At 34.6% G+C, this 20,014-nt stretch overlaps 1 protein-coding gene across 12 annotated transcripts in view; it reads right to left on the bottom strand.

Annotated features, from left to right (window-relative positions):
- NCAM2 (neural cell adhesion molecule 2) overlaps positions 1-20,014 on the bottom strand; it is a 294,421-nt gene that overhangs the window by 104,810 nt on the left and 169,597 nt on the right. For all 12 annotated transcript variants that reach the window (XM_083820854.1, XM_083820852.1, XM_083820856.1 and 9 more), the window contains exons 6-8: positions 19,235-19,352; positions 14,114-14,274; positions 6,305-6,450 (exon numbers count right to left, since the gene is read on the bottom strand). In XM_083820854.1, the coding sequence (XP_083676980.1) occupies positions 6,305-6,450; positions 14,114-14,274; positions 19,235-19,352 (425 nt within the window). The remainder of the gene's footprint in view (positions 1-6,304; positions 6,451-14,113; positions 14,275-19,234; positions 19,353-20,014) is intronic.

Below are 20,014 nucleotides of genomic sequence, written 5' to 3'. Positions count from 1 at the left end.
AAACTCAAACTAGTTGTTGTTTATGGCAATATAAAGTGAATTCAAACTTGGAAAAGAATTTAAATGCTGGTCTGGACTCTGCAATATTTAGAAACAATGTCATAGGAGATTACACAGGGACACTCAGGAGGGTATTTGGAAGGAAGCAGAACTCAAACTATCTCTATAGTTTTCATTATGAAATTTAAAATCTGAGATCTTTTTACTTGTGGATACAAGTAGAATAGTGCAAGGTATTTTAAAGACATTTGGTGAATCTGTATCAATATATGTAAAATAAAGTAGCATTTATTTCCTTTTTATTTTTTCTAAACTAGTTGCCCCATATATGAAACATTATCAAAACTGAGTATCAGATACTCGACTGTGATCTATGTGCACTGATTTTTTTCTTCTTTCATTCATTTTACATGTTTAGATTGTAAATTCTTCAGGGTAAAGATTGTTTCTTTGGACACATGCTGCATACAGTGGAGCTACTGTCTCATATCAAGCCCCATCTGCTATTGCTATTTGTATTCCAAAACAGAGCTTGAAATGGTAATTAAAAACATTGGTCAGCTTTCATAATTCTGCTAGAACTACACTAGGAAATTACACCATGAAACTTTGCCCTCATGCTTCTGCTGGATGCACAGGAATCAATGACATTTTTGTATTAGAAAATCAGGATGTGCTCTCCTGCAGGGACGCGTGCAGAAGAGTGTGTATATGTCTAAAACCCATTTTATAAGTGATTACAGCAAATCAAATCCATTCACTATCCTTCCTTCTGTTCTACAAACTGCAAATCTTCTCCTGTCTCCTCTTTTTACTGGGAAAAGGTCCAGGCCTGCTGGATGCACAGAAGTCTGTAGGATCACACCATTTTAAATCACAGCTGAAAAGGGCAATGGCCAGGCAGGCATGTCAGTGACGGAACATGCAATGCTGGGGAGCTGGGCACTAGAAGTGCAGAAGACCAAGTACATACACCAAGCAGAGTTTTGGCTTGCCACTCCAACAGCAGATGAAGCTCTAGTCTTGGAGTAAATCTCCATTTCAATTTTCAATTCTTTAAGGGTGAGCCAAATGCTTTCTGTCACACATAATCATTCATTTACTCAGGCTTACCCACTCTCATGTAGTTATGAGTTATAAAGCTTTAAGGGGATTATAGAAGTCGTCTAATGTGACTGCCTGGAAAACTTTGCCATTTAAACTTTCAACAGTGGTCAGAGAAAGGAGAAAGACACCTTTATTTCAAATTCTCAGAGAAAGAGAGACTACACCGTGTGGTAGATTGTTCCATAGGCTAACTGAAAAAAGAGAGGAAAAGGGTTCTTTGAGTCTGGTTTGAAATCATTTGGCTTCAGCTTTCAAATACATGGATCTGGTATACTGAAAATCCTTTATCAAATTTGTATTTTACAAAGAGATCATTATAAACCTCCTACTCATTATCTTCCTTAAGCGCAGTAGGGTTATTTCTTCCATCTATGACTTTAGTGCATATTTTCTATTCTTTTGGACATTACCATTTCAAAACTCAAAAAAGCCTACATTTTGATGTTCTGGTTATAAGATCTATCATTTAAAATAAAACATTATTTTGAATTCGTGAAGGCTAGAAATAATCTCACATTCAGATCTCTTCCTTCATCAGTGGTTGCTTTTTAAACAAGGCTATTATTTAAAATGTGCTCCCCACCTAACTCATTTTCTTGAAAGGGTATTTCTTGGGCAGCTATCCTCAAAAGGAAAATGTGGATACTTGATACACCAGATGTCTCTCTGCAGCCTGATGCTGCCATCTAAGCTGTAGCAGGAATGGGGTCATACACACTTCATTTACTGTCCTTAGCAGTTGTCTCTGTACAGTGTACTTGTCTTCTGCAGGACCTCTGTAAGACAAATGATTCTCCCCTCACCATGTAAACAAGAGGTAGAATTCTGGATTTTTAAATTCCTCTTTCAGACTGTGTAATGACTAGGCACAGGAACGCCCAAGCTGTAAATGCCTAAATCTGTTAGTGAACATGACCTGTACTCAAAATCCCACACTCGTATAAACTGGCATTCCAATGATCTATTTCTTTCTTTCATACAGATATACTATTTAATAGTGTATCTATCAAATTTGCTTGCTTGCTGATTTTTTTTTTCCATTTGTCGAGAAGGATGTGGTCTAAAGGGGCTTAAGGTGGCAAGCATCAGGTAAGAACAAGTCATCCTTCATGCATTATAACAGTTCAGAGAGGTATGAGCACCCCTATTTATAGCTGGACTTCCAAGCCTGCTGGTTATCCATTTGTCACCAACTCTAATGCCTCAAAAATGATTAGCTTGTTGACTCAGTTAACTTTGGTGTAAAATAACTGGGATTTTAAATGTATACTGAGTCAGTTCGACAAGATCTATTTGCAGCGAACTCATGGCAACTATCACTAATTGCATTACTGAAAAAAATATTTATTGAATCTACTTCAGCTTTCCTACTATTTTGCTTTAGAACAAGTCATACAGACTTTAGTTATCCTTTTAGCTACTGCCACACTCATTGGTCTCTCCAAGCTCTTTGAAACTCTACAGTGTTCTGGGATTTACTGTGAAACAACAATATGAGTCCACAACATTTATTGGCCATCCCACATTCTTTCATATATTATATCTGACACCTACATAAACGCATATAAGGATGTAACTAGACAACACAGGATTGTCAAGGACTGCAAAGTGAGTGACAAGAATCTATATAAAGGACTTAAATGTCTTTTGCATAGTTGTGACAAGTGACTGTAAACCTGTAAATGGTCCACCATTAGCAGTAAGGGAAGAAAAAAATCAAACAGGCCTGCAAGCATCCTTACTCACTACAGATCATGACATTCAGCTATTATCAGAAAGATTGCAGTGACCAGTCTGAGTGATTACAGTATAGATTTAGGACGGCAAACTCCAGAACAGCCTCCTACAATCTTATTAAATTTCATGTCCGAACTATTACAAAGCAAAACTCTGAATTATGATTCGCAGATTACAAAAAATATCTTTAGCAAGAGATACAGCGGTCTGCATCTGTGCAATCCCACAGACTCTGATAACCTCAAAGGAAACTATAACATTTTTTCTAATTGGGAAAAACTTGGAATTTTGGTAATAAATGTTGACTTAATATAACTACAAGAGAAGACAGTCATATTAGCCAGCACTATAATAAAACTCTTTCATACAAGAAAAAGTAATTGCTCATCAATCACAAAGACATAGATAACACACACTGATATTTAATCTCAGTTAAAGTAGCACAGAAAATCCCATTAACCAATTGATCACTCAAATTTTGCAGTATTATATTCATTCCATCTTGTTTTGGACAGAGAGAAAGGAAAGGAGGAGTCATTATATAATTTGGGTGTTCCATAATAAGCTGCCCATATCTTCTTTGATCAAATTAATTCTGGTTTTGTTGTTTTATTAAGAAAAAAAATACCTTTTTTTTTCCTCCACTAGAAATTCTTTATGCAACATTTCAAGTTTATGGAGCTGTCAAACATTTCAAACAGCACATCCTGCAACTATCCATACAAGGTATACTTGCATTTTAGCGAAACAAGAACAAGACTGAAAAGCTAAATAGTAAATCTAATAAAACTATAATTAAAAATAATAAAAACACTGGTTTTTTTTCTTTAAATCATCACTATGTTACAATTATGGTTAGAGCAGTTCTTTCATCTTCTACAGAAAAAAACAGTATCATTCCCTAAAGAAATTATTAATTCAAGAAAAATGTTTGTAAGGTACAGTCTATATCACTTAAAAAAAAATACTAAAAGAAGTTCAAAAGATTAATTCACTGAATGTAGAGAATAATTTTTATACTTGGGCAAGTATCTCTGGTGATTGGACATTGTCCCATTCTTCCTTGCTCTGCTGTGTCTTCCCTTTGAGCACTATGTGCAGTTTTCGGCACCACAATATAAGAAGGACATAAAACTATTAGAGAGCATCCAAAGGAAGGCTATGAAGAAGGTGAAGGGTCTAGAGACGTCTGAGGAGTGGCTGAGGTACCTCGGTTCGTTCAGCCCAGAGCAGGGCAGACTAAGAGGAGGCCTCATGGTGGCCTGCACCTCCCTCACGAGGGGAGCGGAGGGGCAGGCGCTGAGCTCTGCTCTCTGGGGACAGCAACAGGACCCGAGGGAATGGCATGGAGCTGGGACAGGGGAGGGTCAGGCTGGGTGTTAGGGAAAGAGTTCAAGACGCGTTTGGACAACGCTCTCAGACACATGGTTTCTGATTTTTGGGTAGTCCCGTGTGGAGCCAGGAGTTGGACTCAATGATCCTTGTGGGTCCCTTCCAACTCAGGATAGTCTATTATTCTTTGATTATTTCAAGTTATCACATACATTATAAATAAATTCAGTTTAAGGCTATGTTATGAACACTCCCATTTTCTTCAACTCACTTTTTCCTTTTTTTGCTAGTGCAGAACACTGCTGTATTATTCAACAATTATTCAATAATTTATTCACTGTCAGTTTGTTTCCCTGTTAACCTATTCAAAAAACTTGGTAGGAAAGCTCAAGTCCAGGCTTTGCCCCTTTAGAGTGTTGGAGGACCACATGGTCAATGTAGCAGCATATTTTATAGCTCAAGACATACAGTATTTCAGAACAGTTATTCAGCATTCAGCAAAAACTTGCCCATGAGCAATATACCAAAAGTTCCTTCATTGGCAAGAACAAAATGAAACCACGTAACTGTATTCATTCTTGTTCTTTTGCATACTGCATGTCAACACACTAGTAGCAACTCAATATAGGTTTTAGTTTGGTTTTCAGTACTATACAGTTGAACCATGGTTCAAAAAAAATGGTACATAGGTAACACTGACAGGTCTAGAGAGTTTAAACACTTGCAGTTTGAATTAAGAATGTAATACCATACTATATGAGCACTGGATAAATTTCAAATTTCAACTGAATCAATGTGTTTGGCTTATTTCTGCAATTTGCTTTCATTTTTGTTTTCTGATATAACTAATTATTTTTAGGAACATTCCAAACGTAATCAAAAAGCTATGTTTGTAACCTTTGAACCAGGTGTAGTCTTTGTGTATTAGAAAGATCACCTTTGACTTTAAATATTTAAGGAGGAGAGTGACTGTTTTATTTTAGTGCAAAACTAATTAAAAATATGATATAAATAAATAGTGTTATGTTTCTCTGAAATGGAAATCATAGAGCAGGAAAAATGATAGGCAAAACCTCACAAAAACTGCCTCAGTGCCAGGAAGGGTTGAGTACGAGACTAGACGAGACAAGACATTGTCCTTTAGAACACAAATAATGGAAATGTATATTCCCATAATATACAATAATACCCTATAAACTGAGTGACTTACTCTGTATCTAATTCCCTGATTTGCTTGATCACTGTGTAGGTTTGACAATTATTTTTAAGCAACAGCTATTAATATGCAAACATCTGCAAGTGGACTGTCTGTATAGATTATGTAGAGTCTAATTTCTGAATTAGCAAACCAGAGAGGCTTAGACTTTAACTAGTGCAGATAAATTCTATATTTTTTGTAAAGAAATTAAGAATACTTGTTTAAACATTAAAAGAAAATTATGCTTTAAAAAGCTTTGTAGAAACTAATCTACATGGTTAAGAATAACATTACACCCTTCCCTTTTGCTTACCATTCCATCTAATTACAGCTCTTGTTCCCACAGTAACTGACTTTCTCCATTATCATACTGTAATCTTTTTCTACTCAACTTACTTTTGTAATAAAATTTGAAAATGGTAAATCAAATGTAAAAATGGGCTCAATTTGTAGTTATAAACTACTTTGCTCTTTGTGAGGGAAAATATAAGAAAGGAGTAAAGCAAGAAAAAAAATGTAAGTGGAAAAGAAAGCTCTCCAAAGTGTTTGGAAATTATATTTATTTATTTATTTATTTATTTCAGATATCTATAGGATCCATAGCATTTTCAGAAATACTGGACAGATTCCAAATGTAGTCAAGAAGGGCTAAGGGCAGCCACTGTAATCAAAAAGAAATTGAAACCCTTAGTAGGGACTATTTCATGAAGTAAACTGCCTTTCAGCACTTTAATTGCTTTTTTCTTTCCTTCTTTCTTTTTTTTATAATCTAAGATTTTGAATTTCCACATCTCTTATATTACCTCGGGAAGTATTGGTTCCTTCTAATTTCATCTAAAGTTAATTCCAGTTTCTTTCAATTAATTTTCCACTTATGAAAAGAAGATTGCCCAGACAACATGTATTTAGATACTTTAAAGGCTGATTTACCTTGTCACCTTCAGAGAAAGTTATTCCATCAGTGGCCCTTTTCCAAGTAATCTCTGGGATAGGTTCTCCTTCTGCTTCACAGATGAGGGTGGCTTTCCCATTCTCAAATGTGGTTTCATTTTTAAGTTGTATTATTTGAGGCTGTACTGTTAAAAACACAAATTACATTATTCACCCTGCATAAAAAATGTCATGTCAAAATATTTTTAATGACTTTCTTTCTGAAAAAAAAAAAAAATCAAACAAGCACATTTATGTTTATTTACTTAGGCTTAGCTAAAGGCTTAACACTACTATCTATATGAGCAATCAACTTTCCTGACTTCAAGTTGCACAACAACCAATGAAAATATAGGATACTGGGATTTCAGTCCAGGATGTTTCCACCTCTTTGCTATTTTCTTCAGTCAAAAACACTGAAGTATTTGTATTATAATCATAGAATCAAAATATCCTGAGTTGGAAGGGATCCACAAGGATCACTGAGTCCAACTCCTAGTTCCACATAGGACTACCTAAAAACTAAACTCTATGTCTGAGAGCATTGTCTAAATGCTTCTTGAGCTCCATCAGGCTTGGTGCCATGACCACTTCCCTGGGGAACCTGTTGCCTGCCACCCTCTCAGTGAAGAATCTTTTCTTAATATCCAACCTGATAATAATGTACTTTAAAAATTGTTAACTGAATGGCCTGTCTGAAATGAAAGAAGGCTTGAACATAGAAAAGAATCATGCTTGAGCTCATTAAAGTGATTTACTTGTAAGGCAATGGAACTGCCTTTGGACATGGTCCTGGGTAACCTGTTCTAGGTGGCTTTGTTTGAGCAGGGGTGTTGGACCAGATGACCTCCAGAGATCCCTTCTAACCTCAGCCATTCTGTGATTTTGTGTTCATCACTATAGATAAATTTTAAAATATTAAAAGAGATGCTGCCAAATAAAGAAATAACATTTACTGTTTGGGAAGTTTGTTCATGAAGCAGAGAAGTTTGGTCTTCAATTCCCTACAACTTTCTCAATAAACAGGTTTCTTTCCAATTATTATTTTTTTTTTTTTTGCTTGATTTCTTCTGTATTTGCTTCAGACAACGGGAATACCTCATAAACTGAATGTTCATGGTTACTGTTGCATACCTTACAGTCTCCTCTGCAAAGGTTAAGAACATGATAGTAATTAGAGACTCTAGATTTATTATTTGCTGCTTGCAATAGATCTCTTGAAAAAGATACACGATTTAGTGCATTCACAGAGTTCTACCCATAGCATTGACAAAAGAGGTTCATCAGACTTGGGAAGCTGAACAAAGAAAAAGCTTGAGAAAGTTTTGATTATATCTCTGGAAAATAACTGCTCTAAATAGCTAGTTAATATTAATACGTCCATCGATTTACTAGCAAGAGGCTTAATACATGCCCGCACCACTGCCTGGTTGGATCTCTTGATTAATATTACATATGAGGAATCTCACTCCCATGTTATCTTCCTGCACAGCCACATTTGAATCAGGTAGCAAAACTGCAACCCTGGAGACTGCTGATACAATTTGAATTTTATAAACAAGCTAGAGAGCCCAGCAAGGAAATATCTAGGAAATTGATTCCTGAAACTTCATTCCTATCATAAAAACAAATGCACACACACTAGTATAAAGTGTTGACTTGATTTAGTGCATGATAAACCTGAGTCTTTATACATGTTAAAACAGTATTGCTACTTCACACTCAAAAAAAGGATTTAAGATTCGTCTTCTGAGAGAACTGGCATCACTGCCTTTATAGACAATATAATTTTTATTTTAAGAAGTAGAGGTGTTCTATACAGGCAAGAAGCTAGGAGGGAGGAATGAAGGGATACAGAAAATGTATAAATGTTTGAGACTACATCTTTTATTGATGACTTCCACTTTATGAAGCTGTGGTTGGTATACTTCATAATGCCTCTGATGAGCAGGCACGGATAGCGGCATACATAGACACACAGTATTCCCTTCCTATGTGTATCAATAGGTTTAAACAAAGAGCTCCCATATATGTATGAAACTGTATCTTAGAAAACTGTATTAGGTTTATGTGGCAGGGTTTTGGTAGTGGGGGTCTGAAGGGGTGGCCTCTGTGAGAAGAGTCCAGCAGCTGCCCCATGTTAGATAAGGGCCAGTTTCAGCCAGCTCCAAAGGGACCTGCCACTAACCAGAGCTAAGCCAATAAGTGATGTTGTTTGCACCTCTGTGAGAGCAGATTTAAGAAAGGGGATAAAAACCGCTACACAACAGCAGCTGGGAGAGTGAGAAGTGGGAAACAGCCCTGGAGAAACAGGGTGAATGCAGGGTGGAGATGGTTTGAGTTTCTCACTGCTCTAGCTTGTTAGTAATAGGTAATAGATTTTATTAATCTCCCTATGCTGAGTTTGTTTTACCCATGACAATAATGGTGGAGCGATCTCCCTGTCCTTATCTCAGCCCTTGAACCCTTTTCATTATATTTTCTCTCCCTTTCCTTTTCCTTTGAGGGAAAGGTTGTGGTGGAGCTCAGCTGCCCAGCTGTGTAAAACCATCACAAAACAAAACAAAACATATATTAAACTACTTACTAAACTGAAAGAAAAATTAGCTAGGTGTGCTTCAGGCACTGTAAATGTGAAAATAATGGAAACATTTAGGCAATCTCCACGCCACAGTCTCATTATAGACTCACTCTAGCCTGCTTGGTTTGAAGATGCAAGCCTTTTGAGGGCCTAAATTAACCTCAGTGTTTTTAATTTTGGCATTTGGAATATAGCTAAGAGGGATAAAACAGGAGAGGTCAGTTACATTTTCCATCCTCTCCTCTGCCTGATAACAGATAAGAAAAGGAATAATACTACACACTTTTCTCATTTATCAACAAAAGTTATATTGAACATAGCTGCGTAAACCTTCCTTTTATATAAGATTATATTTAAAAAGACATCTAGAAAACAGAAATAGTATGTGGTCAAAATACACTATAATTATAAAAGGGTACTATGTAGTGTTTCTTAAAGTATTTTTCCCTTGACTTCTACAAAATCATCAGAAACTACTGAAATGCCAATGAAATATTTTTCATAATCTCATTCTACCCTCATTGATCATATAGGTATAACAGCTATACACTAGAAAGCCTCAAATTAATACATAACAGAATTCCTCTCGATTTTTTTAACCAATTCTGAGTGAAGAATTTTTTTTCTTTCTAGGAATAGAAAATTCTAGACATTAAAATGTCTCTTTCTATGGCATACATGCAGAAGAGAGAAAATTTGTTGAAGAAATGTCACCTGATTATACATCACAGAATGGCAGAACCATTTAAGTTAATTACTTAAGAATTTAATCAATTAAGGAGTGGAAGTGAGCAACCAAAGAATAAGCAAAATGAAGACAAAAACTGTCCTCAGAACATAAGCACTATTCTTATAAAGCATGGATTTATCTTTAATTAAAGCTAACTTTGCTTCATTTAGCCTGAACATTTTTTTCTGATAAGGTAAATGAACACTACTGCCATCACCCTGGAGAAATAATGATGAAGAAATACAGGTTTAGGTCTGTCTGAGAAAGTAAGAAAATGTGAAAAAGGTTGTAAAGGATTGAATTTTCTTGACTGCTATTAAATCCACTGCTAATTATTATGTTATTTTGGAAATTTTTGTCAGGGTGCCCATAGCAGTAACAATGTGGTATTTCATATTTCAAAATGTTTACAACATATACACATCAATACACATGGCTAATTGCATAACAAAACAAAGCAAACAATGCAAAACGATGTAAATTAATAGTAGGGAAAATGACTAAAAATATTTTTAAAGATTTCATAGAATCACAGAATCATAGAACCACAGAATGGTTTGGGTTGAACCTTAAAGATAATCTAATTCCAAGCCCCCTGCTATGGGAAGGGACACCTTCCACTACATCAGGTTGCCCAAAGCCCCATCCAGCCTGGCCTTGAACACTTCCAGGGATGGGGCATCCACAGCTTCTCTGGGCAACCTGTTCCAGTGCCTACACACCTTCTGAGTAAAGAATTTCTTCCTTGTATATAATCTAATCTGCCTTCTTTTACTTTAGAAGTATCTAAACTTCTCCTATCCCTATATTCCCTGACAGAGAGTCCCTCTCCAGCTTTCCTGCCCCCCTTTAGGTACTGGAAGTCTGCTACAAAGTCTCCCTGGGGCCTTCTCTTCTCCAGGCTGAACATCCCCAGCTCTCTTAGCCTGTCTTCACAGGAGAGGTACTCCAGACCTTTGATCAAATTTGTGGTCCTCCTCTGGGCTCACTCCAACAGGTCCATGTCCTTCTTAAGCTGAGGGCCCCAGAGCTGAATGCAGCACTGCAGGTGGGGAGCAGGGTAGCTGTATTCCAAACACCAGGTGAAAGGTATCATAGATCAGCTAATGTAAGGTAGAAACCCTGACTACAGTAGTAAAAGCAAAACATCTCTCTACAAATGTCTCACACAGTATTTTCGTACAGCCACAGTGATTACTACTGTGCAAATGTAGGTTTCTCAGTCTTGTTCAGAGGACTAAAGCCAAATAAATTAGTACCAAAAATCTTAGGGTAATTTCTAGGCATTAATACAGATGAGATCTCTTTGGTAATAATGGGTAACAATACAGAGAAAAAGAACCATAGGAGGTCCTCTATTCTCATAACAGAATGAGATTACCAAATCATGATCAGTAAGAAATCTTCTGTGAACAGGGCTTTCTTTACTCCTCTAAGATGTGTTACACAGAACAGATAAAAGCAGTAAAGAAGATGAAAAACTAGGGAGAGTAGGGTGGGAGCATATAGATTTCGATATGTATGTTAATGCTCCAGAAAAACTGTCAAAATAAGAATTTGATATGAGGACGAAATAGCTTTTTAAACGCTAATATTGGAAACAAACTAACAAAATTTTTTAACAAAAATATCTAAGTCACAGAAATAAACATATGCAGGTGTTAGATGGCACAGTGATGGGCATGTCCATTCAAGAAGTGCAGAGTACTAAGAAATTTAAATGCTGAATTCTGTAATATTACTGTTATCATTATTGCTTTATGGTTACATTACTGATATTATGAGTTTCAACCCTACCAGAGACCTGTTGTAGTACAAACAATAGTCATTGACTCAAGAAGCTTGAATTGTAAATTATCATTAGAGATAACAGGTAGGTGAGACAAACAAGCTAATGAAGTGGAGAAGAATTATGTAATTTAATAGGTCATTTTAACACAAACTGGCTGTTTGTGTACTATTTAGCTATAATAATTAGCCATCTGCCTTGCCATTTTCATTCTGCAGTTTTTTGAATACATTTAAGGGGAAGAAAAGTATAACAACTTGTTGGCTATATATATTGTCTGGGAGTTTAACCTGTGTGAAAGAGACAAAGTTAAAAACAAAGCTCTTTGTAGGAGAAAATAGAGCAACTCTTCTCCACAATTTCAGAGTGCGGTGAACTTTGTAAAGGAAATCTTACACTAAAATCACACTGAGCTTCAGAGATTACAAATGAGGTAAGAGGCTTATTTTCTCATACAATGCCTTGAAGTCAAACTAACAGTACACAGATTATTATAATCTACTTGGAATATATCCAATAGTAAAGCACATGGGAAAAAAGAATTCTAAATATACGCACTCATTGATGTACTCTAAATTAGCTATAACCACTCAGGAAAGAGACTTGGGAGACACCACTTCTATGGAAATGTCAGTTCAATACTTGGGAGAGCCAGAGAGGTAAAGAGAATATAAGACAAGGCATGGAGATCAAAGCAGAAGCAGGACTGTGCTGCTAAGCAGCCTGCTTCCCCCACAATGTGAATACTGCATGTCAGTCCTGTCTTGCCATTTCACAGATAATGGATTATGAATAGAAAGGTACAGAAATGCATGGATCAGAGATTCATAATGGTTTCCATAGTAGGAAAAATTAATTAAACTGGAAATTTTCAGCTTAGAAAAGATATGAACTAGTGACGTATAAAACCATGCTTGATGTAAAGCACATTTTGAACTATTCTTCACTTAAAAATGAGAATTATGAGCCAAAGAAATGAACCTGCATCAGACCTGAACATCAGAAATACTTTTTCATGCAAGGAAGAAATTATTTAAGGAATTTAGGAGTTTAGGATGTTGTGGAAGCAAAAAGGATATATAGATTCAAAAAGGATTAAACAAACTCATGGTATTTATTAATTAACTTCAACCTTCTGGGGAGTCCCCAAACCAGTGGCTGTTGGAAGATGGAAGAATACATACAGGAAAAGCTCTTAGTCTGGTATTACTCCCTTTCACTGTTCCTTGCATTAAAAAAAATAATCTTGCTATAAGCAAAACTAAGTAAATTTCAGCCATACTTCAAATTATTTGAATTACATGCAAAATTATTCTTGTCTGAAACTTCCCCAAACTCATATCAAAACTAGCAAGTCTATTCCTTTTTTTTTTTTGAAATACAATTGAATAAAATGGTTTTCCACAAAAATCTTCACTTTGCTATATATCTTTAGTCTAAAGTGAAACTTAAAATTTGTTTATTTTCATTCCTTTGAAAAGCAACTTAACACTTAATCACCACAAAACATCAAGTACCCCAGTGGCTAGGCAGCCCATCTAGATTTTATGGAGGGCTGGAGACAGTACAGTCTAGAAGAGCTATGAAGAGTTTCCCAAATAGGACACTGTAAAGCATGCAGGCACAGCTAATCTGTTCACTTTAACACCATGGCTTCAACCTCAGGCTCCACATCAAAATAACAACGTTACCCAATCCATCAGCTTCTAGTAAAAGACATCAGATTAGCGTCTCCTGTTGGAACTGTTTCACTCTGTATAAATTACTATTTGTTTTAGCTGGGATGTAAAATTTAATTTTCTATGGTCCTAAGTACATGCTTTAGCTGTTCAAATATAAGTGGTCCTTCTATCTACTAAAAGCTACAGTTAATTATTTATACAATATAGAAGCACTCTAACAATGCACTCTAATAGTGATACTATATTTAAAAGAAAAAACAAAAACAGGGCATATTACTTCATTTGTAGGCTTCTCCTAAATGAGCTATGGCCTTGATCCTGCAGAATGGTTCTGAGGGAGAGTTTCTATATTCTCACAAATGCTATAAGAATCATAGCATGCTCACATAAGCTATAGCTACACAAAAGTTCAAAGAAACCATCAGCATTCTCTGTAAAGGACAGAATCATGAACAGATTGGGTGGTAGGGCATAGAAAGAAAAGTACATTTTCATATTATTACTTTTTTTGCCTCTAAAACTGTCATTTCTTGAGATCAGATTTATTTTTCTGGCTGAATCATGCACTTAAAAAATCAAAAATATAAAAACAAATATGAAATATGAGATATGAACATATCTGCATGGCATTCTTCTAAAAAAAAAAAGCACTGCCTGGAAGTCCAAATAATTTTTTTTTTTTTTTTCCTCCCTTTCAATAGTTTTCCCTTTTTCTACCCTTGGTTTTCTTGCAAGCAGCCAACTTTTAAAGGCAAAAGCGGATTGAATTAACAATTTAACACTCCATTGTATTCTATCTAAATAGTGCAATAGCAAAGGCTGAAGATAGCCTTTTCAAAATTAGATTCAGGTATAAAGGTTAAAGTAGCCAACAGCAAGGAAAAAGCTGTAAAATAATACAGAAAGTTGTTTGCTGCATCAGTAGACAACTTGCAGGAATACTGCACTGAAAACTGGGAATTCTAATTTCACTTCCCTACTGTTTGCATTTAAAAAAGAAGGGGGGTATATTCTATGCAGTACTTACCAAAAACTTGAAGGAATGTCTGTCTTTTATCATTTCCTGCTTTGTTTTTAGCATTACATATGTAAGGACCTGCATCAATATTTTTTATATCTCTTATTGTTAGTTCTGTATTGCTTCCTCTCAACATATATTTTTCATTTTCTTCAATAACTTTGCCGTTCCTAAAAATCAATCAAACAAACAAACAAAAAGATGTATAAAACAACTAGTAGGTTCCAAAGTTTGAAGCAATGTGCTATGGTGCTATGGAAGCATCAATCAGGTTAAAATAATCTTTGTTGCAAGAAAGTGCTATTATGCTATCTTCAAAAATGCATTAACTCATGTGGCATAAATTGGCAGTATGTACAGAAGGGAGCTAATTTCAGCACTATGAAAATTGTTCTGCTGGATTACAAAGTTGGTGGTTGTTTTTTTTTTGTTGTTTGTTTTTATAAGAATGTGCACATTCTAGACATAAGCGATGCATTCTGGACTACATTTTGATGTTCAAGATCCCAGGTTCACAATTCTATTGTCAGGTTCTAAAATATATGTGTATTAAATATACTATATCTTTATACTTAAATTTTCATGATCAACTTAATGGTAGAAAAAATGCTTGTGAATAGAATCATAATATATGGCTTGCACTCAAGGAAGGATAGAAAAAAATCAGTTAGACAAATACATACTTGTTTGTGAGAAACATTTTGGAATATACTATTGCAGTTCATACTCGTAACAATGTACCAATCTATAAAAAATATTTTATATTGCTTACACATAGAGCCTATTGGCATATAAAGAACTCTTCCAAGTTATTTCCTCTCAGATGTTGTTAGCCACCCACAATTTAGTAAGCAGATGTATCTCCAGACATTGTAATGAATTCTGACCAGATGGTAGAGAAATAATAAAACCTGTGAATAATTCTGAGGGCTGATCAAGGCCTGACCAGTCCATCTGATGAATACCTTGGCATACACATAGTTATCACAACAGCTGCTTCTTAAAGGAAGCAATCCTACCTTTTTTTTTTTTTTTTTGGATTTCTTCTCATTCTGCCTTGTTTGCTTTAGTCTTCTTTTGACCTTTTTTTCTGTAGAATCATTAACAGCCTGTTCTCAAAAGCACCTACATAAAGTCTGCCTGATTTTCATAATCATTGACAAACCTGCTGGCAATGCCAAGTTCTTGAAAAATTGTTTGTGAAATGAAACCAATGTATATGTCTAGTTTTGGAACAATTTTATTTCAAGATTTGAGTAATAATGATGTTTGCTTTCTTTCTACTCACAGAATGCCAATAGCTATATGTATTTCATATTTTCTAAAATAATACCTTCCCTAAAGTCAAAACACTACTGCCTTCCCCTCACCCCTCCTTTGGAAATATTAATCTCTGTTAATAGGATTCCCTGACATTTATTTAGCTTGCATTTTAGTAACGTTTTTGTAAGTAACTCTGTTCCACTTAGCAGTCCATTTCAATACATTATGGTGATTCTTATTCATCTCCTTTTCAAAGTAAATCACAGAAAATGCTTAGCAGAACAGAAAAGGTCTAATTTTCCACATAGGTGTTTTCAAAAAAATTCCAGTGACTTCTGTAGGAGACAAAAGTCGATATTCAAGGTCAAACATAGTTTCCTAGTGCCTTTTCTCTTAAAAACCACCTGTATCTGTGACCATCTCTGAACAGAAATGAGATTATGAGGATTACCCGGGACTATCTGAACAGGAAAGATTCAGATTGATGCCGATATGGGCAAACAAGAAAACATGAATAGCACATTGAATGAGGATTATTTATTTTGTCAGATAGTTCTAAGCCCTGTCAGTAAAGATAAGGGGAACAGATCCAGCTAAAATTTACTACTGTAAATTACCTCCACAAATGTAAATAATTACTGTGTAATTATTAGTAAGACTATTCACGTGAGTAAAGATCATCAGTTCAGGATTTGTAAATTTGGATCTTTATATTTCAGTTCTGGCTAATTTAATTGCTTCAGTGTATTGTTTCTCTGAAGGTTATGCTATACAGTAATGTAAGATCAGTTAAGTGGTGAAAGATTTAGATTCTCTTAGTTCATGAAATATTAACAAAGTACATTTCCTTATTAAATAGAGTGAAAATTAAATTTTGATGACCTTTCTTCTTACTAGGTATCTCAAATTCACTACCTAGTATGTGAACTAAAGCATTTTTGAGGAGCATTGACACATTAGCTCAGATACCTCCATTCTAAGCTTATGGAATCTTAAACTTTGTCAATACCTGGAAACAAAAAGGGACAACACAAATGGTTAAGCTCTACCACATTAGATACTGTTTTAAGAGATTTAAAAATTTGAAACTACAGTTCTGACCAGCATCCTGCTTACAGTCAATGCAGAGGGATATATAAGCCATGTCAATTGTACTGGCATTTGATTTTCAAGCCACTTTTCATGTTTGAGCTGAATTTGACCTTCTGTTAAGTCAGTTCATTGGAAACCAGACAGAAAGCAAGAGGAAAGAGAATAATAAGATTTTCTTTTTTAATTGACTAAAATACCAGTGGATTGTAAGGAAGGTAGGACTACACAATGACATCCAAATTACGCATGCCTTGTTAAAGAAACTTCACTAGAGCTAGTGAGAGATTTCTAGATGTCAGGGCATATTTTAAAAAGCAATGAAGATACAAGAACATTCAATTGTGTATAATGTTGAATGTTCATATGTAATGTTGTTGGTCCTTAATTTTGATGAACCATCTGAACAGATATGGAGGTATTTACTACATATTATAATGAAAATCCGCCAATAGAATGGAGTAGAACTTATCCCACCCTTTTTTATCAATCAGAACTTTTCCTCAGCTCTCCAGTATATTCTCTGAAGGGTTTTAAAAGGGAAAGATATAAATATTTGTTATTCACTGTATTTAGTCCATTTTGTGGTTAGGCCTACCTAACAACAGGAACATCCACGTGTTTATTTCATCTTGTTCTCTATTAATATATATAATACATAATATAATATGTTCGCATCTCTCTGTACTTTTGCCCTTAGCATAGCTATGTATTCATACAACATCTTTGCATTAAGTCACATCATGCAACCTCATGCCCATTTTACAAATGGATAACCTGAGACGTGTTAAATAAAATGTCTGAACTTGCAAAAAAAAAAAAGTACAGTTGGGAATAAAGCAGAACATTATTCCCACAACTTGCTGTAACCAAAAGTTGTAAGTCTTCCCAACATTTAATCAAAATCAAGATTTAATTCCATTTGCTTATTAAAAAAACCAACAATGCACTTTCATAAAGCTGATATTAATATCAACTTACATCCAACATCAAAAATTACACTAAACAGCATGAAATTGGGAATACAATACCTTAGCTGTTAATTCTAAGAAACGGATTCAAGTGGGTTCTCAATGGATGAAATGTATACTAGTTACTATTTGATAAATCAGTTTAAACAGTTAAAATAGCAATGTTTTCTAGTTTTTTATTTAAAAAAAAAAAAAAAGATTATGTTGATCTAGTTTCCATTTGCTCAGTCTAATTTCCGAAGAAAAAGAATCTGAAATAATCTAGAAAACTAAGGTCTTTATCTTGAAAGATCTGCAAGGTAGGTCCAAGGGCAAGGAGAATATTCCAACAGATTCTGAATGCTACTAACTGGCTAACAAAATATCAGTGAAACAGGACCTGAACAGTTCGGGACAGAGATTTCAGAAATTTTACATACAAATTTACTACTACAATACTGGCTCAAGTTTGCCTCCTCCAAAATAAAATATCTGAGCTCTTTCCATCTTTTTACCCCTCTTTGCATATCTATAACAATTTTCTGTTACAAACATCAGGGGGCTTTTCTTCCTATCATTTTATGATCTCTCACAGTCAGCAAATAAAAAAGCAAGAATATTTTCTACCTGCCAAGAATTTATAACCTAATCAGAGAAAATATAAATAATAGTAATAATAATAGTAATAATAATAATAATAATAACAATAACAACAGGGAAAAGAAGCACATAAGCCATTGCTGCTTGTATTGGCTTCTGAAATAGGTACAGAACAAAAGTTTCTCATTTAAGATCCAGTACAGAGTACACTAGTCGGTGAAGTTTTTGTAAAATCTGTATGAAAGATAATTAATGAATGGTGTAAAACAGTTGATTTCCTCAGTGACAGGCAAGCCAAAGGAAAATTAAAAAGGTAGTCTCTGATCAGCAGAGACAAGTGTCTCTCCAAGACACCTAGTTAGCCTGTATACATAGTGTAATATTTATAAAGTATTGAAAAAGCACATCTGTAAACAGAGATATCCATGAACTGTTGAAATTTATATTTTCTTTTATAACGACATGAAATGTCAATGTTGGCTTGTCTTACAAGGCCACATTAAGGAATTACCTGTGCTCTATTTTTTTACATCTATTATTGAAGTTGTAAAAAAAAAAAAAAAAAAAAAAAAAAAAAAAAAAGTAAAGCATTGTAAATTGTAAAAAAGAGAACAACTTAGTTCCACGTTTGTCTTATGACGTGTTAGGATGAAGGTGTCAGTCAAAGGAATATTTAAAATTAATAACACTGTTCAAAGATTCCAAAGGAAATTAATAAGTGATGTCCATTTTGAAAATGCAGTGACATTTTAATTTCACCTGAAATAATATATGCGAATGCAAATTATTTGGATCTAAAATAGAAATGTGCACTGATGTGAGGAGTCAGATATTTTATATAAATATTTATTTTTATATATCTATATTTTAAATTAAAAGAATAAAAAGTGCATGGATATTTATGTTTTTACAACTGTTATATGGTAAATGTTCCCAATGTTCATTTCATTGACATCATCAAAAACACATGAACTTTAAACTTATTTTTAAAAGCAGTTCCATATTTCAAAACATATTAGATTTTAAAAATTGCAATAGAATTTCTATGAGTTCATTCACTTATTAATGTTGAATCTAGCTTTAGAAGTTAAGAGTAGAAATAGAGAGTAAGTGCTTTTAAAATTCAGTAAAGTAATTAAGGTTGCCCAGCTTACTTAATGGAGTGTGACAGAAAATCATAACACCATAAAACAATGTGCTCTTGTGTGCAGATCTCTACTGAACTTACCTATACCAACTTATTTCTGGTGGAGGCGATCCAGTGGCTCTGCAGAACAAAGTTACTGCCTCTCCTCGATCCGCAGTGGCATTAAAGGATTTCTGTGGCAGAGTAATTGCAGGGGGAACTGAAAAATAAAACATTATGTCCTAGTAATGGAAAATAGAAGATTCTGTATGATTCTGGAGAAATTTAAAGCATAGGCTCCTTTGCTAATTTTGGAATTTATAGTTACTCTTATGGATCAAGTTACAATATGAATCAGTTCTCAGTATTTCTGTTTTTCTTAAACACAAAAAGATTTTTTTTTATTTTATCAGGACATTTATAACTTTTTTTGTACAATAATAAACTCAAAAGTCTTGTTCAGTGGTTGTTTAATTTTCTTACAGACAATTTTAAAGTGACTGAAGTCATACTTAGGACGCATAAAATACAGTAGAGTTATGACTGGTGCTAATTTAAGTATCTCAAATAAAATCTCCCTAGTCTCTTTCTTTCATTCAACTCTGTAGTGGACATACAGCTGATTTACTGATGTCAGACAGTGCTTTTAAAACTGATGTCAATATATAGCAGTATCAATTAAACATATTTAATTCTTTGTATTGAACACCTGCAAAATTCTTGAGCAGGAGTATCACCAGCTTAAAAAAGTGACACGATAAAACCCAATAGATAGTATCTGTTTTCAGAAATCACAACCTGTTTTGGTAATTGTGTTCCAAGAACCACGTATTTTGTCTGTTCTTGATAGGACAGTCATTAATAAAATTAAAACTGTTTGGA

The sequence above is a fragment of the Anser anser genome (assembly GCF_964211835.1).
Source record: "Anser anser genome assembly, chromosome: 1".
NCBI lineage: Eukaryota > Metazoa > Chordata > Aves > Anseriformes > Anatidae > Anser > Anser anser.
The sequence above is the reverse complement of the archived record's forward strand: the minus strand, read 5'-3'. Positions and strand labels throughout refer to the sequence as shown.